General features: G+C 31.7%; 1 protein-coding gene across 2 annotated transcripts; it reads left to right on the forward strand.

Moving 5' to 3' along the window:
- The first annotated feature begins 1,350 nt into the window (after window positions 1–1,350).
- Window positions 1,351–11,347, forward strand: LOC136229169 (uncharacterized). 2 transcript variants are annotated; one of them, XM_066017763.1, is made up of 20 exons: window positions 1,351–1,598; window positions 1,888–1,974; window positions 2,078–2,146; window positions 2,254–2,386; window positions 2,487–2,533; window positions 2,686–2,772; window positions 3,564–3,625; window positions 4,574–4,616; window positions 4,715–4,795; window positions 5,775–5,891; window positions 6,024–6,129; window positions 7,622–7,685; window positions 8,019–8,061; window positions 8,673–8,936; window positions 9,017–9,178; window positions 9,845–9,988; window positions 10,223–10,375; window positions 10,769–10,855; window positions 10,965–11,033; window positions 11,121–11,347. In XM_066017763.1, the coding sequence occupies exons 1-20, from the start codon at window positions 1,467–1,469 to the stop codon at window positions 11,217–11,219; spliced, it is 2,049 nt and encodes a 682-aa protein (XP_065873835.1). In that variant the 5' UTR covers window positions 1,351–1,466; the 3' UTR covers window positions 11,220–11,347. The 2 variants fall into 2 exon arrangements, with proteins under 2 accessions (XP_065873835.1, XP_065873843.1); XM_066017771.1 differs by having other exon boundaries at window positions 1,368–1,598; window positions 1,888–1,969.
- The last annotated feature ends 5,104 nt before the right edge of the window (window positions 11,348–16,451 follow it).

The following is a 16,451-nucleotide window of genomic DNA, read 5'->3' on the forward strand; positions in this document are numbered from 1 at the left end:
AAAATTAAAAAAATATTTTTATATACAATAGTTTTCGGCAAACAAACGGGACCTTAGAATATTAGCTCTTCCTGTAGCTTAAAATTTACTTATAAGTTTGTGATCACTAATTTACTATTCTTATGAACTTTAGATTTTCATGTTATAATTCATAAGCCCTAATTTACTATCCTAATCAACATTTTAAGATTATCGAGCTAAAATTTGCGAGTTATAACGAATTCGCAATTAACTTGTGATCCGATTTGTTTAATATAGAGGTTAATTGTATCGACCGTTTATGATATGAAATTATAAAATTGCAATTATAATTCATTTAATTTATAAATTACACAAATATAATAATTGTATCATGACTTATTTTGAGGATAAATTACATCTATGACCATTGAACTTTACCCATTTAATATTATGATCACTGAACTTCAATTCTTAACGGTATGACCACTAAACTTTATATTTTTTAATACCGGCGACCACTCAACTTTAACTATATAACTCGTCAAAATGACTGTTAATGACCTCAAAATGAAAATATTCAAAAATTAGAGTTGTTCGGAACGATATTTACCATGAAGCCACATTTTGTATTTTTCAAAATCACATTTTTTGGAGCTTTCTCTCTTCAAAAATTCACTCTCTCCTAATCAAACAACACCTAAATAATCTCAAAACGAAAATTTTCAAGAATTAAAACTCTTTAGAATATCATTAAATCTCTATAGATTTAGTTTGAGGCCATCAACGGTCGTTTTGAGACATTGATTGGCCACGAGTGTTAAAAAGTGTAAAGTTCAATGGTCATACCGTTAAAAATTGAAGTTCAGTGGTTAAAATGTAAAAATGAGTAAAGTTCACTGGTTATATGTGTCATTTACCCCTTATTTTGATAGTCCTAAAAATTATGTCCGGGACGAATTCCCATTGGAAACTGATAATCTTTAGAGCATTTCCAATAGAGGTGTCTAAAAGAGTGCCAAAACTTACTAAAATATAGTATTTTATTGTCTATTTCATCCACATCATTTTTGACAACTTTTACTTAAAAAATGCTCCAATAGAGGTTGCTTGAAAAGTTGCTACTATAATCCTACAAATTATTATTTTATTATTTCTAGGAGAATATATTAAAAAATAATTAAACAATGTTATTAAGAGGTTGCTAAAAATTGACAACTTTCCTTAACATCTACAATCACTCGAATAGTAAGCACTCTTTAAAAGTTAGTTGCCAAACCTAGCGTTGCCAATCTAATTTTAGTTTGGGTTGGAAAAGGAGAACATACTCCAAAATAAACCCGAGCGCAGGCGCGTTTTCTTTCAATGAAACGACACCGTTGGAACAAGTAGTCATCATTTGAAAATCTCTTTCCTAGTTTCAGAGTCTGGTCTTTTCCCCTCGCCGCACTACACTGTACGCAAAAGGGAAAAGGGAGTAGGCTTGAGCTCAGTTGAAGGGACGAATAATGGGGAAGAAGACGAAGAAACCAGGAAAAGGCAAAGAGAAAACCGAGAAGAAAACAGCGAAAGCTGAAGAGAAGAGAGCTCGCAGAGAAACGAAGAAAGTTTCTCCCGAAGATGACATTGAGGCCATTTTGGTATTTTATTTTATTTTTTTACGATTGATTTTGTTAGTAGTTTGAATGTGTTCTAGGCGATGCAATCATCATTTTCATTAAATTCATTTTTTGAGCTAGCAATCAGGTTTATTACTAAATGAATGACTGTTTATATAGTTTCTTAAAAAATGGACATGCTGGTAGATAATGCATTTTGGACTTAGAACACTCTGTTCTATGAGTTTCAAAGTGATTTTATTGTTAAATTGAGCTCTCATGTGTAACTGTTGAATCGATTTATGTTTAAAAGTTGATATGCTTTCCCTAGTCGAGCATACAAAAAGAAGAAGCCAAGAAAAAGGAAGTCCTTGTGGAAGAAAATGTCCCTGCACCATCTCCACGATCCAATTGTACGGTAATGATGTTATGTAATTGTTGGAAAGTGTAATTAGCCAATAAGTGTCTGATATGCTGTTTTTTCACTTTAAGCTGAAACACTTCTTAAATTTATTCTGCAGCTAAATATTAATCCTTTGAAAGACACTGAATTGGTTCTTTATGGAGGTGAATTCTACAATGGTAACAAGGTTTGATATTACAGAATTTTCTTACTTTACTGTTTGTATATATGTTTGAAGTGAATTGCTGTTATACCTATTATTTGACTTGATTACACTAATTTGGCTGAATGCAGACATTTGTTTACGGGGACCTTTACCGTTATGATGTGGAAAAGCAAGAATGGAAGAGGGTTTCAAGCCCCAATAGTCCTCCTCCTCGTAGTGCTCATCAGGCAGTTGCATGGAAGAATTATCTTTATATATTTGGTACACATCCAGAAAAAATTGGCTGCTTGTCTTTTTCATTATCATTATTTTAGGTTCTATTAATTGCAGAATGTACATAACTGCATTTGTTTTTTAATAGGTGGTGAATTCACATCTCCCAATCAGGAGCGCTTCCATCACTACAAGGTGATTTTTATTTTTCATTTATCTCCATCTATGCTTGTTTCTAAAAGAGAAACAATTAGCCGGTTGGCCTATATCTTAGCATCAGTGCGATTGACACTTGAAATGGTATTGTGGTCTATCTCCATTGGATTTATTATTTGTTTCTTATGCAGGATTTCTGGGTATTAGACCTGAAAACCAATCAATGGGAGCAATTAAACTATAAAGGTTGTCCTAGTCCACGCTCAGGTCATCGAATGGTTGGTTCAGGTCTTTCTTATTATTATTTGATATACTAATTACCTTTGCATGTATAACCTCTTATGTCCTTTAGTTTCGTGTGTGTATGTATCTCTCTCTCTCTCTCTCTCTCTATATATATATATATATATATATTAATGAGCTAAAAACTACTAAACGGGTTCTTAAACTTATATTGTTAATCTGTTACATATTTAGTAACAGAGGGGTGTACCTGTTTAATTGGTTTTTAACATGAAATAAAAAATTTCTACTCTTGCACCATAGTATGGTATGGCTGGTTGAATATAACCAAGAAACTTAATGGATCCTGTAAGCAAGTGATATGAAAACATAATCTTGAAAAAAGTTAAATGAAAAAGTAGGTTTAGAACATGTAACACTTCAAACAGTCCCTGAATTTAACCAACTCTTGGATTTGAGTTATATGCATCTTTTAAAGAAAACTAAATCAATCATATCATTATTTTTAGATACAGTACTACTTGTAAATTCCAATCCTAAAATTAACAAGTTATGGTTTTATTTTGAGATAATGTTATATTTATCTGGGTCAATTTATTTTTTTAATTTATAGAAACGATGTTAGATGCAATGGATGCGAAAGATTATCAACATTTTTCTGTTAAAGCTTCTTATAACTTTAACCGTAGGCTTTTGATTGCACACCTATATTGTCTCAATTCTCCTTTAGTGGTTTTAATTGTACTGGCTTATCTTCATTGGACAAAGATAGTTTACTGTTTGTCTTATGTGAACTTCTCTCCTGCCTTTTTGGGCTCTATTGCAGGTTTTGTACAAGCACAAAATTATTCTTTTTGGCGGCTTCTATGACACACTCAGAGAAGTGAGGTTGTTGATGGTCTTCATATATTTGCTCATACTATTTTTGTTATTTATGTGCATGAATTAACACACAATGATAGACGCCATTATGAGAAATTGCAAGATTATTTGTGGTGAAGCTGATGTTTCCTCAGAAGTGAAATGTGTTTTATATTTCATAAACAGTAAAACAAATGCATGATCTTCTTTCACTCTGCACCTTCAGTTATGGTTATCTCATCTCAAGTATAAGATGATGGTTTAATTTGCCTCGACACGCACAGAGAGCTTCATATCTGAACCAAGTTATCCAAACGTCTTGTACATGTACTCCAACTCGTTTAACTGGTCTAGAGGGACATAATCTTATAGCAGTTGAAGTACTAAAGAGTTTTGATATGTTGAACTGAAACCTTTTTGTTTTCGGCAACTTTTGAGGTTGTCCTGACTTGAAGAGAACTGTTCTTATTGATACAACTTAATGAATTTTCCAGGTTGTTCTGATTTGAATTCTTTGTGCAGTTACATTATTTACATTTGCGATATAGTTTATCATAATAACGGTGATGCAAATAGTTGAATAGTACAAATGCTTGTTGGTTGATTACTTTCAACTTAGATATTTCAACAAGTAAAATACATGCTACTTGCTTAAGATTGATGGTGTTCCATTTAAATGCTTCTTTGCTACCATACTGTTTATCTTATTGCCTAAAACATTGAATTTTAGCTTCTGTTCCAATTTTGAGATTCTAACAATGCAGCATCATTACATTTTCAGTCACGTTAAAAATTGAAAAGAATTGAAACTTGTTAGCAGTCATTGATTTAATTGTCATGGTTTTGATAGTTCTTTTCAATATGCATAACCAAAAAGCTTTGGTGGGGCAGTTAAAATTCCAATAAGTTTTTTCCTGACTTTACAGTGATAATTCCACAGTTTGATGGCTAATGGAGCTTTTCTGATTTGTGCAGATACTATAACGACTTGTATATCTTTGACCTGGATCAGTTCAAGGTGAAGTTCATATTTGTCCAATAATTTGTTTTTCGAACATGTTTATTGTTGAGATTATGTGTTGCTTTTTCTTAGAGGAATTTTATTTTGCATTGTAGTGGCAAGAAATAAAACCAAAGCTTGGAGGAATATGGCCAGGTGCGCGGAGTGGTTTTCAGTTTTTTGTTTATCAAGATGAGGTGAGGCAAATGATACTAGAGATTTATAGTCCACTGGAAATTATAGCATTTTAGTGCTAATATAAACACATTCATTGCTCAAAATGTTTTGTGTGTGTCTGTGCGTGTGTGTTTTTCTTTTTACTGACTTCTTAGTTCCTACCCTGTTGTGGGGTGTGCATCAACAATTAGTTTGTCCATTCCTATTTGAGTTGTATGAATTCATAATTTGAATATTCATGAGTACTTTGCATTTCTTAGTACCTTTCACAAAGTCTGCATGATTATTGCTTATGGAATTGCTAATCCTCTATTGTGATGATTTTGTTGGTTATCATATATTCCGTGATTGCTAGATTCTTGGAATGAGGATTTGATACTTGCTACAGGTTATTTGCGTTTTTATTGGTGATTTGTTTGATTTAAAAGCTGTATGTATGAGAAGTTAGATGGAAGAATTAGATTTCATTTTGACTTCAATTTTCCTTCATTGCCTAAAGGTCAAGCTGGCTGTTGTTTCATCCCATTTATGGGACAATGTTTTGCCCTTCCTTTGTACAACTCTCATGCATATTCCTTTTACCATAGCAACCTTCGCAGTTTTGTGGCTTCTAGTCTGCTTTACTAAATAAACATGCAGAGTGTAATTAAACCAAGTTGATAAGAAAAAGATTTCTTTTTTTGGTTTCGAATTATAACACAAGATGAAACAATTGTGACAATTTGGATCCATGGTCTCTCTGAATTCTTATTGACTGGACATTGTAGCAACATTAGTTTTTCAGATTCGCCCTTTTAATGAACTTACCCCTAGGTTAACAGTTGGCCTTTTCATTTCTGCGCTTGCACCTGATATTGATAGCTAGGATAACCCCCCAAACAGAAATATCCATTGCTACTTTGTCTTAGTCCAAGCATAGGTTCTATCTCTATTTTGTTCTCTTTGAATACTTAATATGCAATATGTTATGATGGACACCATTCTGCTTTAAAAATGTAGATTTTTTTATACGGTGGCTATTCGAAAGAGGTTTCATCTGAAAAGAGCACCTCTGAGAAAGGGATTGTTCACTCAGATATGTGGTCCCTTGATCCTCGGACTTGGGAATGGAACAAGGTTTGTCTTCCTTTTTCTAGAACAAAAATCGGATGTTATTCGCACTTTACTTCCTTTCTTTTGACCTTTTCAGTTACTTATGGTCAATGACTCGATGTGTTTGGCAGTCCTAATATTTTTTCCTTGTTATAGGTTAAGAAAAGTGGGATGCTTCCTGGGCCTCGTGCTGGACTTTCTATGTGTGTCCATAAGAAACGTGCTGTGTTATTTGGAGGTGTAGTGGATATGGAAATGGAAGGTGGGGTTCATTTATTGTGTTGCTTGCATATGTAAATCAATTTGGACACCTTTTTTTGCCTATCAGATTTTATATGGGTCTCATCTTACTTTAGCAACTGCTGATTGAAATGTCTCAAAATTTTCTGAATGAATGACATCATTTACATATGACTTTGTGTATAAATTCTTAAATCATCAGAGTCACTTAAAAAATGAAGATAGATGTAAAATATGTCATTTTTTCTTCTTTCAGACGAAAATAAGGCTCAATATAGTGAATCATACATTTTATAATATGCCACTAGAGAAGTTGTCACATTGTTGCATTTATGTAGATGCAACTATGTAAACTGTCAACATCATTTCATTTTTGACAAGAATCTCAGTTGTTAGATCTTGATTTTCATAAGCATTTTAAAGTTGTGATCATTTGATTTGAATTTAAATTATTACTTCTTGAACTAATATTATTGCTCATGTCTGAAAAGGATTCGCTTTCAGAATGCAGTATAGAGAGTTAATGTCTGCTACTACGAGCCAAACTATTTGATTTTAGTATTTTGCTAATTTAGTGACTGTTGCCCATCTACTTCAAGTACAATTTGCTTTGTCTTTCTTGGACTTTGTCATTTGTCCCTTATAAACCTTGCATTCAAAGGATGGGTCCATATAACTCCCTAATTTCCCAACTCCCATTAATATTAGAGTTGAATTGAAACAGAAAGGTTTTATAATTCTTGTAAGTTGTTTTTGCATGATGTTTGAAAGCATTGGAAGCTAATGTATTTACCAAATAGTTTAATGTCTATAGGAAGTTGAATTCCTCACAGAGGTAAACCTTTATCACTGTGTAATTTGGTAGCTTATAAGACAACTCCAATTACTATTGTTTAAAAAGTTAACCGGAAAATAGTCTATGCTTTATAAGAATGAAATTGGAATATTAAGCAAACATTTGTCATGTCTTCAAAGTTTTGCATGCATATATCACAGAGTTTGTCAGAACTAAAAACTTTCATGTTGTATAGCCTTGTTCTCTGAGCACATGCTTTTATTTGTTTTAGTTTAGAGGACTGAGCTGATTTTGAATATGAAATTAATTTGGCATCATTAGCTTGAACATAATGAGACTGTGAAGCGCTCGAGTAAAACCTCTATCATCCAAAGTTAATTTTCTGTTGTTGGTGATCATTCGTGGACAGAAGTTTTAACTTTCTACCTGGATTTGTCTAACTGGTTGAGCAAAGAGCATCGTGTCCTGTGGCCTATAATTTATTTCCCTGGCTCACATCATTAGCCGGATTTGATCTTCTATTTCCTTTCATATTTTCCATTGTATACTATGAAGCTTAATTGATATATTGTGTCCTAAGTTGTTTTGTTGCTTCCTTGGTTCAAATGAGAACTTATTACACTGTTCTGTTGCTTTAAAATTTAATTAATATTGCTAGCTACTCATCCTTTATTTCCTTGAGCTAATTACTCATGTTTAGATTTTATTATTCCAACAGGAGATGTAATGATGAGCTTGTTCTTGAATGAACTTTATGGCTTCCAATTAGACAACTATCGCTGGTAATTCCTTTTTATGTCATTTTCCTGCAGCAGTCATATTGTTGCACCTTAATTCAGTTGCAAGATAATGCTTATGTGTGAACAATTAGTTATATGTTCCTAGCACTTATATCGTGGTCATATTGATGAAGCGATTCTTGTATTTTCTCATCCATCCTTAGTACAATTGCAAGGCATAGTATTGTTCGCGTGCAAGGAGTTCTCAACAGATTTCTCTTCTGTCTTTGCCCCCCCTCCCCTTCTCATATATTTTCTCAGTGTGTGTACTGCAATATGAACGAATTCAGGTTAGTTCAGTGTTTGGAATTAAATTTGTGTATTTTTCCTGTGTAGGTATCCGTTGGAACTGCGAAAGGAAAAGTCCACGAAAGATAAGGTATATTCATGAATAAACCCATCTATAGATATTTTCTTATTTTTCAAAACATTGATATTTATTATTGTAAACAAAGGCCTAACTCACCCCAAAAGGTGCTTCAAAGGGAGTGGATTGCCTCACATATATAAGGAGCCACGTAGGTTCCCAATTAAGCAATATGGGATATTTAACACACCCCTCATGCCCAAATCATTTGGGGCTTGAAGAAAATATCAATGGGCAACCCAACTTTGAATACCATAGCTCTGATACCTTATAAAGAAAAACTAAATTCTCCCTAAAAGGTACCTCAAAGGGAGAGGATTGCCTCACCTATATAAGAAGCCATATAGCTTCCCAATTAAGCAATGTGGACTATTTAACTATTATTATTACTGTTGTCTTCGTCGTCCTTACCCTTTCTGATATTCTGTATCATAAGATCACTGCTGCTGTTGCTCTTGTTCCTGTTTGGTTTGAGAGAAGAGAGGGAGGGGGGTGGGGGAATGTGTGGGGGAAGATCTTGCAATCTTGCGTTTCTCCTTCCAATTTCCTGTACTCTTCCCTTGATTCCATTGTACTCTTATGTTATGATGTTGAACGTATTCTTTTCAATGGGCTCTTTGCAGTTGAAAAAGAGTTCTCAGCAAATGTCTAATGGATCTAATCTAGACAAGATAAATGCAATGGAAACAGAATATCCCATGAATGAGGATGCAAATCAAGATTACCTTGAAGAGGCACCTGATGCAGAAAGCACCATTGATGAAATATCTGACAATGTGAAAACAAACATGGCTTTGGTTGATCATGGTTGTTCTGTAGCCAAATTTGATGGAAAACCTGACGCATCTAAAGCTAAGCTGGCTGAGCAAGATTCTATTTTACCAGAGGTTTGTTGTAGTGAAAGTTTATAGGCTCGTGTATTTAGTTGTTGGATTTTTTGCTTACTTGACCTAGTTTGAACTTGTAGGTAGTGAAGCCCTGTGGACGTATAAATTCCTGCATGGTTGTTGGCAGGGATACATTGTACATATACGGGGGCATGATGGAGAATAAAGACCAAGAAATTACACTTGATGACTTGTATTCTCTTAATCTTAGCAAACTCGATGAGTGGAAATGTATTATTCCGGTAGGTTATGTTCCTGCTTCAATATCCAATACATTGTTAATTCATGGTTTGGGCAAGTGCAAACCTCTTCATTGATCTGTTTAATATGTTGACCATTTAACTTCATGTCTTCAGATCATAAGATCATCATTCTAACGGAAGAGATTACTGTACCGTAGAATTCTCAACTGTTAGCAAGAAATGCACCCTTTTATTGCTTTTCATGTTTCAGTATATTATGCCCTCCGTCCAAGGCTATAGTAATCCCTAGAGGCCCATAGCAAATATAGTTTCTAGCTAATCTCAATCTTTTGAATTGGGGAAGGGATGGAGGGGATTAAGCATGTGTGGCAAACTGCAAGTTGTTAGCCTTAAATCTTTTACCCTGTAGAATTTCTTGCCTTGTCTAATTTGAATGGAAAAAGATTTGGTCCTATAAAGTAGCTCCGATCTGAATAAGTTAGCTGACTGGCAATGCTATTAGCAATACGATTGGGCTTTTTGCCTCGTAGAGCTCCTCTATGGATGGAGGTAGACATGACGAGAGTCAATTTTGTTTGGAATTGCAGTTAACCAATGGCTTGGGACATAAACCACATCTGTGACAACCCGCTGTCTGTTTGTCAAAGTTTCATTACAGCAATGTGGTCCTTGTGTTGTTGACTGTACTTTTCTTTCTTAACTTAGGCTTCCGAATCAGAATGGATGGAAGTTTCAGAGGATGAAGATGATGATGAGGATGAAGATGCAAGTGAAGACGAGTGTGGCAGTGATGACAACAGTAATGAGAGTGATGATGATGAGGATGACGAGGATGGTGATGATGCAGAGGTGCTTCCTTGTGCCATTTCTTTTTAGCAAACTTATAAATGTTAATGCTTTTCCTTACCCATTGCTTCCTGCAGTTTTTCACGATTAGGAGTTATAAATTTTCTCCAGTCTTCCTTTTAGAAAGAAAAACAATGCCAGAAAGACAAATATTCTCATAAACCATAGCTTTGTTCATTTTCTTTTTAGTCGATGCTAACTAATTGTTGTTTTTTTTCTCTTTCTTTTTTCATTTAGGCTAGAAATGAAGATTCTGTATCACTTAAAGTGGGAGATGCTGTTGCTATAATAAAGGGTGGGAAAAAGAAACTTCGAAGGAAAGAAAAGCGAGCAAGAATAGAGCAGATTCGCGCCAACCTTGGCCTTTCAGATTCACAAAGAACCCCTGCGGTAATTCTCCTATTTATTGATTTTTGGACTGTCACTAACTGTGGGAACATCATGATTTTCTAATTTGAATAATAAGCATGACATGAGTTCTGTCAGAGATTAATATAAGATCTATAATTGGGCCTTAACTATCAGCTTAAGCTTTTGGATCAAATAGTTCTATGACATGGTATCGGGTCCTCTTGGACCAAACAGTCAGAGACAAATATAAGATCTATAATTGGGTCTCAACCATCAGCTTACCCTTTTGGTTCAAACGGTTCCATGACAAGTTCATGTCTTGAGTTATGAATGCACTTGTCTATCGCATCTAATAATGTCCATAACTTCCTTTTTAAGTTCCTTTGTCTTAGCCATAATGTACTGAAATTTTTAACATCTATCTTTGCAAAGCCTGGAGAATCTTTAAGGGATTTCTATAAGCGGACTAATTTGTACTGGCAAATGGCAGCCCATGAGCATACTCAACACACTGGAAAGGTCTGTTTCCGATTCAGTGTATTATAATTTTTAACTTCAGTTATCAATTATATATTCTTGTTCTGCGTCTCTCCACTTGTCTATTGATCGACTAGTTCATGCATTGCAGGAACTTAGGAAGGATGGTTTTGATCTCGCTGAAGCTCGGTACAGGGAACTTAAACCAATTCTTGATGAGGTAATCTTAATCACAGACTTCATAGTAGGCTTGTGTTGAAATTATAGATCTATTCGTAGTAACGTTTTGTTCGTTTCAATGTCGAAGTTGGCTGTGTTAGAGGCAGAGCAGAAGGCTGAAGAAGCAGAAGAAAAACCTGAATCTAGTTCAAGAAAGAGAGGCAAGAAGAAGATTAATAAGAAATAGTTACTCAACAACTCAAGCTACCAAAGAATGTATAACAAAAATGTTCTTTTTTTGGCTTATTTATTTTACAATAGTGCATTTATAAGTATAGTGTTGCATTAAGTTTTTTTTTTTTTTTTTTTTTTTTTTTTCAAAATCCAGTGTTAAATATAATTGTTTAATTCTATCAATTTTGGGGCTCCGATGTATGATAATTTAGAAATAGAAACAAAATTATGTTGTGATTTTATTGTGGAGACTATTAGTTGGTGATGATCTAAGTAAATTATAAACTTTTTGTGGATGATTGAAGTATTTTGAAGTTGGGTCTTTTTACCCTTTACAAATATAGGGAGATAAACTTAGTTATCAGCTACTTCACCAATTTATTTATAGCAGCTTCATCAAATGGCATTGAAGAAGAGCCTGTATAGTCACCACTGATAATTTTTTATCTCGGATAGGACTGTTAATTTCCACATGGTAACACGATTTATAGAGACAAATTGAGTACATGGTCTGTTGGACATGATGATCATTTGTGTTGATTTTATGTTGTATATAATTATATGGTTTTTATATAGACCACATAATATGAAATCACATTAGAGGTGGTAATTTCTTATACAATACGATTTATAAAAATAACTCGATTGACATGATTATTATGTATATATTTATAGTAACATGATTTTAATACGAAACGTTTCACATCCTTAATCTCAGAGGAATTGGATGAAGTTTCTATAAAATGTGAGTGTAAAATATCATGGATTAAATATCTAGTCTAATCAAGCTTTTATTCACTTAAAAAAATGGTGGATGGCAATAGAATAATAGACTAGTTTTCTGTAATTTTGATAGTTAAATGATTTATTTTTTCTCGTTGAACTTGAAAATATTCCAACAACATTCTGTAATTATTGTGTTAATCATCCTACTTGTACACACGTTGAAAATCATATTTAATTTGTCTAGAAATAAAGAATAATAATTTTTTGAAAGCAAATAAAGATAGATTGTATTATAGGGCTCATTTTGACACATGATCACAATTAGGCTTAATACATCAAAGACTTGAAATTGGTTGAAAAAAAGTGATTGATCTCCCTATCGCTATGAACTTATCTCAATTAAAAATTAACTTGAATTTATTTAAAATGATATATATAGCTTTCAAAAAGTGCTTACAAATTCATGAACTTATTTAAAATCACAGTTTACCTTCTAATTTATTTAAAATAATTTATGACTCCTTAAATTTGATTACAATGATTTTATTGTTCTCCTGAAGTTACTTAAAATGATATGCATTTTTACTTGTTAAAAATCCTATTTTCAGAGGGTTAACCATATTACTTTAAACAAGTTCAGTGAACTAAAAAAATATTTTAAAAGTTTAGAAGGTTGATCGATTTTTTAGATCAAATTCAGTATCTCATGTATTTTTTTAAGTAATATCTCATGATGTATTAGGGCTCATAATTATATCGCAAATCTTAGATAGATAGATTAGATTAGATTAGATTATTATTATGTATAAAGCTTCATTTTGGCACATGATGAGAATCTAAGTAAATGAATAGTAATGGAAGAAATGATGGATAAAAAAGCATAGTAGAAAATTAATATATAGTACCCTGAAAAGAAGAGCATTATTTTCTAAATTAACAAAAACTCTTTTTGGTCCCTAAATAATGCCAAACTTTAATACCAAATTCATCTTAAAAACAGAACCCACTGCAGCTTAAGTACCCATTGTAAACAAATATTCTTATTTAGAGATACTATAAAAATGAGATAATCAAAAGCAATTCCTAATTTTTAAATTCTTTATTTACATTACATGGAATCTTGCAAGTAACGAGATAGAACCAAAGCTTTTTATTATATCGATATGCATGCGCTAATTTTTTTTTTTTTTTCTAAATTAATTCTTTCTGCTCCATATTTATGGTTTGATGATTAAAAAAAAAATTCTTTTTAATCTAGTCTCTTTTTAGTTCCATAGACCCTTTAGGAAATTATTCAACCCAACTGTAAGGATGATGTAAGGCCTAATACCCAACTGTAAGTATACTCCAATATCAAAGTGAGTGAAAAAAAAAAGTAAGAGTAAGAAATGAAAGTAATAATGAAAAGAGAGAGTAGGTTTTTATTGTGGAAAATACCATTTTATCTTTGGGTATATGGCGGTGAGATGATTGGGAAAATTACACAGAAATTCATCTTTTAAAAACTATTTACAACTATATCAAATCATAATTTTGGATTATGTTCATATATTTTAGGGTAATTAATTTATTAGTCCCTATATTTTGACAAAACACACTGTTTAGTCCCTGTATTTTCAAAAACACATGGTAAGATCCCTAACATTTTTCTCAGTGAACTATTTAGTCCCTAACGTTTTTCTCGATTAACTGTTTAGTCCCTGCCATTAGACTTTCATGAAGATTTTGTTAGTCAATTTGGATTTGCGTTCTTCTTTTCCTTTTCTTTAAATTCTAATGCATCTGAAATCAACTTTGAGTGTTCTTCTTCTTGATTTTCTTCTTAATCGTTCAAATTCGTAAACATTGGGTATGTTCTTTTTCTTGTTCTCCATACAAATAGCTTCTTCTTCTAAATTGGATTTCCTCTTCTAAAATTTGAAGGTAAATAATAAAGGGTAATTTAGTCATTTCCGAAGTCATAAAAAGTAAAGAATCTAACAAACAGACGGAAGGACTAAACAGTTCACTGAGAAAAAGGTTAGGGACCTTATCATGTGTTTTTGAAAATACAAGGACTAAACAATGTGTTTTGTCAAAATATAAGGACTAATAAATTAAAAGTCTAGAATATAATTTTTACGGTTTATGGTTTATGAATTGGAGTTTAGAATATTTAAATTATGATGTAAAATCATAATATATAGAAAATAATAATATATTAAGAATTAAGTTTGGTGATATAACTTAGTTGTAATTTTGTACTTAATTATGATATTCATATAATTGACCCGAGATGATTTGCTTATGGGCTTCCCTATCAAAACAGGCCTTTAAGAATGTACACTCTCCATTTGAAACAACAGACATCCATATGTAAAAATTATTTTATTCTTTTATTTACCAGCCATTAAAAGAGTAAATAAAAATGAAGGTTGACTTGAGTGCCTCAATTCGCTTAACTAGATTTCGATTTCGAGTTCGAGTTTGAGCGTATATATAAAACTTTAATTGGGAGAGAATCTACTTAAAAAATATATCGAATCAAAAAATCGGATAAACTATATATATAAAAATGGTAAAAGCTAAAAATTAACAAGTTATATTACAATGTGATATAAAAATAAATTTAATAGTTAAAATTAGTTGACTTTATGTATCTATAGTGACATACATATAAAACATCTCTGATTTTTGTGAGATAAATAGAATATCCAGTGGAGTAATATCCATACCCATCACAGTAAATCTTTATATACAGGATGTAAAAATACATTTAATATTTATATCCAGAAACAATTTTATCTTTAACGTCTAAAATGATGTAATTTTATTCCTAATATTAACAGCCAAGAGCAAATTTAACTCTTATATTGTCAAGTTAGATTGATTTCAAATATTATTATAAAATATAGATATTTTGTTCTTTATTCTGCACCAATTGCATATCAATTTGTTTTAGAAAAAAAGATTTTATATTTTATGTGATTTAATAATAATATTGGAGATTAATATTTATAAATTTTATATTTTATAAATTCGGTGAAATATTTTGAATTTTTTTATGTCTAACTCGTACAATATACAATATATTTTTTTATTTTAATTTTAGTTTTAATTTTAATTTTTTTTCCACATCTAATCATATGTTTATGATTTGTTACTAATGAATGCTAAAATGACTGACAGGTAGTGTGGATAAGAAAAGTCATGACCGAGAAGACAGTTTGACGGATTATTTCTCAAATTGACCCAACTTGACAACGTTAGAGGTAAAATTGCTCTTGACTGTCAACATTAGAGGTAAAATTATAAAATTTTAGACGTTAGAGGTAAAATTGCTCCTGACTGTAAAGGTTATGAGTATTTTTACACCTTATCCGTCTGATTGTATCTGCTCTCTATTATTCTGTCGTTTATGCTTTTTTCGGATTTAGCAAGAGCGGAAATGATTTATCTTATCCGTAGATCAATAAATCTACGTGGTTGCAACAAAAAAAATGATTTAGATCTGAATATTCGGAATGGTCTAAAGGATGAAGTTTGGATTGCAGATGTCTTTCTACTGATTTGGATTAATGAGAAATATATTGTAGTTTTTTGTTTTTTTGTGCCTTTTATGGGTTCTTTTTGCTCTTTGTAATCATTTTTATCATTTCATGGATATTGTATTTGTTTTAGTCTATAATCATGTGAGGTTTTATTCCTTACATTTTACTTGTTGTACTTCTTTATTTTTTATCTAATAAAATTACAAGCATTTTCTCAACTAAAAAAAGAATGGAATCAGATAATATCAAATTATCCGGGAAACTATATTTATCCCATTTTCACTAAATTTGGTTAATTATTAAAATTTGATGAGTGGTGGTCTAATAGATTCCTTCAAATATAAAATTGATCCTTGAGTTTTATAACTAGAAACATACATGGAACTAGATATCATTCAAAGATTTTGAATTTGGAACTTTATAGCAACTACCTAAAACAACCAATTTTATACTAACCCAAAAGCATTTTGTCTACGTATTTTAATATATCGTGTGGGTCTAACATATAGAAAATTTAATTAAGCATATAATTAGCTGGAAATTATAAATTATATATTGTTAATTTCTTTTGTTTTTCTGTGGTGATTATTTATTTATTTATAAGGAAAAATGGTGATTAAATTTTTTAAAATTAATATGCACAACTGGACGCATTAAACTACTCCACCTCAGCAGTATTAATTTTTTTTTTTTTTTTTCATGTCCCAAATTGATAGATTTCACATAGTTTAAAAAATTATAATCAAAATAGTTGACAATATTAATTTGCTACACATAATTTTTCTAATTTATTTTTATTTAATGTACAGATATGATCAGTTGATGAAATTAAGTTAGAATTTTCAATAACATTTATTTGTATTACTAGTAAAATGTGTAATTTTAAGGTTTTTCAGAACAGCGGAAATAATATTATTAATTAGCTCTCAAAGCAAAAATAGAAAAGGGTTGTCAACTTCTCTTTAGTTAAAGTATGAACTACATGATGT

The sequence above is a fragment of the Euphorbia lathyris genome, chromosome 1, assembly GCF_963576675.1.
Source record: "Euphorbia lathyris chromosome 1, ddEupLath1.1, whole genome shotgun sequence".
Lineage (NCBI taxonomy): Eukaryota > Viridiplantae > Streptophyta > Magnoliopsida > Malpighiales > Euphorbiaceae > Euphorbia > Euphorbia lathyris.

What these genes read in the sequence shown, in the direction of transcription:
- LOC136229169 (XM_066017763.1), top strand. Translation starts at nt 1,467, where the DNA reads ATGGGGAAGAAGACGAAGAAACCAGGAAAAGGCAAAGAGAAAACCGAG. An exon ending in CAATTAGACAACTATCGCTG is followed by an intron (nt 7,686 to 8,018) that starts GTAATTCCTTTT and finishes TTTCCTGTGTAG; the next exon opens with GTATCCGTTGGAACTGCGAA. An exon ending in TTAAACCAATTCTTGATGAG is followed by an intron (nt 11,034 to 11,120) that starts GTAATCTTAATC and finishes TCAATGTCGAAG; the next exon opens with TTGGCTGTGTTAGAGGCAGA.